The sequence below is a fragment of the Bidens hawaiensis genome, unplaced genomic scaffold, assembly GCF_021521415.1.
Source record: "Bidens hawaiensis isolate Kalapana, Puna unplaced genomic scaffold, B.hawaiensis_p1.1 tig00020030_1, whole genome shotgun sequence".
Lineage (NCBI taxonomy): Eukaryota > Viridiplantae > Streptophyta > Magnoliopsida > Asterales > Asteraceae > Bidens > Bidens hawaiensis.
The window spans coordinates 205,367-209,869 of record NW_027493045.1 but is presented as its reverse complement, the minus strand read 5'-3'; the positions used below and the strand labels follow the sequence as shown (position 1 = coordinate 209,869).

At 29.2% G+C, this 4,503-nt stretch overlaps 1 protein-coding gene across 1 annotated transcript; it reads left to right on the top strand.

The window, feature by feature from the left end:
- Nucleotides 1-351: 351 nt before the first annotated feature.
- On the top strand, nt 352-1,315 carry LOC143559741 (kirola-like). The gene is made up of 2 exons (XM_077048222.1): nt 352-554; nt 921-1,315. Exons 1-2 carry the CDS (start codon nt 368-370, stop codon nt 1,187-1,189), a joined length of 456 nt encoding a protein of 151 aa, XP_076904337.1. The 5' UTR covers nt 352-367; the 3' UTR covers nt 1,190-1,315.
- The last annotated feature ends 3,188 nt before the right edge of the window (nt 1,316-4,503 follow it).

Below are 4,503 nucleotides of genomic sequence, written 5' to 3'. Positions count from 1 at the left end.
TTATTTTTAATTAAATAATACTTTTTTATATATTTATCATTACATTCTCTCTCTTTTTGCTTATAACTACTTTCAACAAATATTATAAAATTATAGAAATTGAACAGTAACTTTTCAAATATACAAAAAAAACACTCTATTTTCTCTCTTATCTACTCGCAATTTCCAAATGACTTCCTAATTTATAAAAAGTCAACTCACCAAAGAAGGCATGGAACATTTAAGATCTCAATTAATATGATACTAAGTTATAGGGTGGTTCAATTATTAGAGGATGGGGAGGGGAGGAGGTCTATAAATGTTGAAGCTATAAACAAGTAATTCTCATCTTAGTGTACGAGTTTAATATACATATATATTGAGAGAGATGTCATTGAGTGGTAAAAGAGTTGTTCAGATTGAGATCAAGTCAAAGGGTGATGTTTTTCACGAGTTATGGAAGGGGAATCCACACCAAGTTCCAAACTTGACCCCGACCACCATCCAAAACTGTCAGACCCATGATGGTGAAGTTGGAACTATAGGCTCGGTTCTCTTCTGGAACTATTTCCATGGTAAATAACACCTATATGCGTAATCTAACGTCTTTCTTTAATTATCAACATTTGCAAAACCGCTTAAAATCAGAGTTTCAGATGCTATGTGTATGTGTTAGGATCAAATACTAACAACTTTTAATGTAGAAACGTACAAATAACTAGAGTAATTATGCTAACACTAGTATACTTATTATTACTTTTTTGTTTCTTTAATTAGAGTAACTATTATTACACTAATTTATTTTTTATAATTTAGTTACTCTAGTTCTAATATGCAGATTAATAATTATTACTCTAGTTATTTGTACGATTAGTAGGCTAATTTCATGTGAACCGAATATCATCCCTATGTGGTTAATAATTATATATATGTGGTTACAGATGGAAAAGACTGTGTTGCGAAAACACTAATCAAGGACATCAACGAAGACAAAAAGTCGGTGACTTTTGAGATACTTGAAGGAAATCTCCTGGAACTATATAAGTCATTTGTTATACATGTTCATGTAGACAAACATGGTGTAAACCACATGGTCACATGGACTGTTGAGTATGAGAAGCTGAACACTAAAGTTCCTGATCCAGATTCGCTCATGGACCTTTATAAGAAGGTCACCAAAGACATAGAAACTCACCATCTCCAAAGCTAACCAAATCAAAATCAAATTGTGTGTATCGGTCACCGGTGTAGAGTGATCCTAAATAATTGATTTGGATTGTGTTGTCGTTCGCTACGTTATATATGTTACGTCGGTTGCTTTTCTTTTTTTAAAGTAAAAGTTTGGATGTTCAGTAATACTAAATAAGTTCGTTAAATACATTTGAATTTATAAAGCTAGCACAAACTTGTCCTTTTTTTTGTTTTTATCCATTAATCTACAAACGAATTTCATAAATCATCTTAACTATATATCCACTAGCTTTTACCCCCCCCCCCCCCCTATATTACCGATGTTTTTTTACATTTTTTATTTTTAATACTTATATACTTTTTTGTATTTATATTGTTTTATATTTTTTGTTTTTTTAATATTGTAACTGAGTAGATGCTTTGTCATAATTAACGAAACATATTTCCATAATAAAATATTGATTTTATAATTAATGCGTGGTTAGCTTATTTGGTAGAGACATATATCACTTAGAGAAGAGCCGTCAGGTTCAAACATGAGTAACATAATTTAGATTTAATGTATAAAGTAGTGTAAGAGTAACATTTAATGTTAAAAACAAATATATAAATTAATAGCAAAGATAATTTAGATTTAATGGTGTAGTGTAAAAATAAGTTAAAAACAAATATAAAACAATATTGTTTGTGATTAAAAGTATTAATGAATTAATTGAAAATACGAACTGAATTTCCTCTTTTACTTAGGGTATGTTTGGTTGAAGGTAATGAAATGAAGGGAATGGAGTAGGAGAAAGAATAGAATGAATAAGGAAATGAAATTGATCATTACTATTTCTTTGTCTTGTTTGGTTAATCTTTAGGAATGAAATCAATTATTAATTTTTATTGTTTGGTATCTAAAAAAATTGTTGAAGTGAAATAGAAATAATAAAAACACTCATATCTTAAAATACTTTTTAACAAAAAAAAAAAAACCCTACAGTGACGACGGTGGTAGCTCCAGTGACGAAAATGGCGATGGCGGTGGCGATGGTGGTGGTGGTGTCGACGGAGTTGGTGGTGGTGCCGATGGTATTGGTGGTGGTGGTGTTGAGAAAGTAGGGTGAAGGAGGAATGGAAAGAAAAAAAAGGGTGGTAGGAAGGAATGGTTTTGATGGAATGTGATTCCATGTAATATGTGATGATTCCATTCCATTGAGCAATCAAACACCACTTTTTTCATTCCCACGTAATGAATCATTCCATTCCTACTGTTATTCCTGCATACCAAACCTACCTTATTTTTTTCATGTTACCTTTCAATGTAATAACGATATATGAGAGACTTCTACGTAGAAAACATCTTTTCTCGAGAACTTGAAATATAAAATATTTATTTTTTAAAATACAGGAAAATAACTGAAATTCAATATTTATTGCCCTCTTATAATTATAATTCTAGAAAATATATAAACAAAAATCATTCTTTTAGAATCTACATGTAAATCATGTGTAGGTATATTTCTAACACGACTAACTATTTAGTATAACAAAATTCTTTTTTGCTCAAATTAAAATAAAAAAGTATGAAGGTTGGAATTATAAACATGATTCGGGTTTAAAAATTATTTTTAAGGGCATTTTTTAAAATAATCAAAATGTTAGGGATTTGGCAAACTGACTATTTTCCCCTCAACTATTAAAATGTAAGAAAAGACTGCGGACATTTTCGACATACCACCCCCATGACTATTAATGCTTATAACTTTTATCAATTTTGAAATACTTATGTTAACATTAATTTTTCCTTCAATGGTGATCAGAACGTTGTATGGGAAGCATGTTATGGAAAACTATGCTCAAATGAAACAAAATATTCACAAAATTGGATGGGTTAACATGTTATTTTTATGTTGTCATTATGACAAAGTCGATAAGCCCTATAAAACTTATCAAAATCTTTTACATGGTGTAGCTCAGAAAAACATAGTTCTTGAAGAACATCCATTGTTACAATTTTAATCTTCTACTTTCCTTTAATTAGTATAAATTGATAAATATATCAATAAAGGTAACGCTCCTTTTGTATTTAGACTGAATGGTTAGAAGTACTATCGTATGAGAAGCTTTATTTCCGAAATTGGTTCATAACCAAAAGTCTTTCAATTATACATATATGGCACTGAGAATGAATTTTTCAATAGAAAGAAATATTCTCAGGTACGTTTTTGCACGAACATTTTTTTATTAAGTTCATTTAAAAAAATAATTTTGTGATATAAATAAAATCAATTTATGTACACATTGTATAGATACAAGCATAGATGTAATACATTTTTTTTCATATACGCTACGTAATTATTTGTTTTACTTATAATTTTATAATTTGAATTATCTCGTGTGTGACACGGGCTCTAAAACTAGTTTCTCGAATAAACCATAATGTATATGAAGTTATTAGATTGGTATCGTCCTCTTGGGCCTTTATAGTAATTACTAGGTTAGAGCTCGTGTTCCACACGGGTGAAAAATATAATAAAAATAAAAAATTGTTATATGTAATATATTAATTATAAGTGAATTAACAATATATCATTTAGAAGTTAAGAAATTCAACACAATAACTACTTAAGTGGAGTTGGTAAGCATCTTTAATTTGAAATATGAGGTCTTGGGTTCATGACTTGTATCACACAATAATTTATTTTTCAAAATTTTACAAAGATAAAATAGGAAACTGCTCACATGGCATCCATGTGGCGTCCTATGTGGAAGCTCTAGAATGATGCCATGTGAAAAAATCATGTTGCTTTAATATATAGTTAGATTAGATTAGATATCTAATACATTAATTATAAGTAAATAAACAATATATCATTTATAAATCAAAAAATTCAACACAGTAATTACTTAAGTAGAGTTGGTAAGCATATTTAGTTTGAAACATGAGGTTGGGTTCAAGACTTGTATCACACAATAATTTATTTTTCAAAATTTTACAAAGATAAAATAGGAAATTGCTCACATGGCATCCATGTGGCATCCTATGTGAAAGCCCAAAAATCATGTTGCTTTAATATATAGTTAGTTTAGAAATCAAGAAATTTAACACAATAACTACTTAAGTAGAGTTGGTAAGCATCTTTAGTTTGAAACATGAGGTTTTGGGTTCAAGACTTGTATCACACAACAATTTATTTTTCAAAATTTTACAAAGATAAAATAGGAAATTGCTCACATGGCATCCATGTGGCATCCTATGTAAAAGCTCTAGAATGATGCCATGTGAAAAAATTATATTGTTTTAATATATAGTTAGATAGATTACTAGTTATTTACGTGACCTTCAAA

Bases quoted from the DNA above. Each gene is read 5' to 3' on its own strand.
- LOC143559741 (XM_077048222.1), top strand. From the start codon at position 368: ATGTCATTGAGTGGTAAAAGAGTTGTTCAGATTGAGATCAAGTCAAAG. The intron at 555-920 runs GTAAATAACACC...ATGTGGTTACAG, and splicing joins CTTCTGGAACTATTTCCATG to ATGGAAAAGACTGTGTTGCG.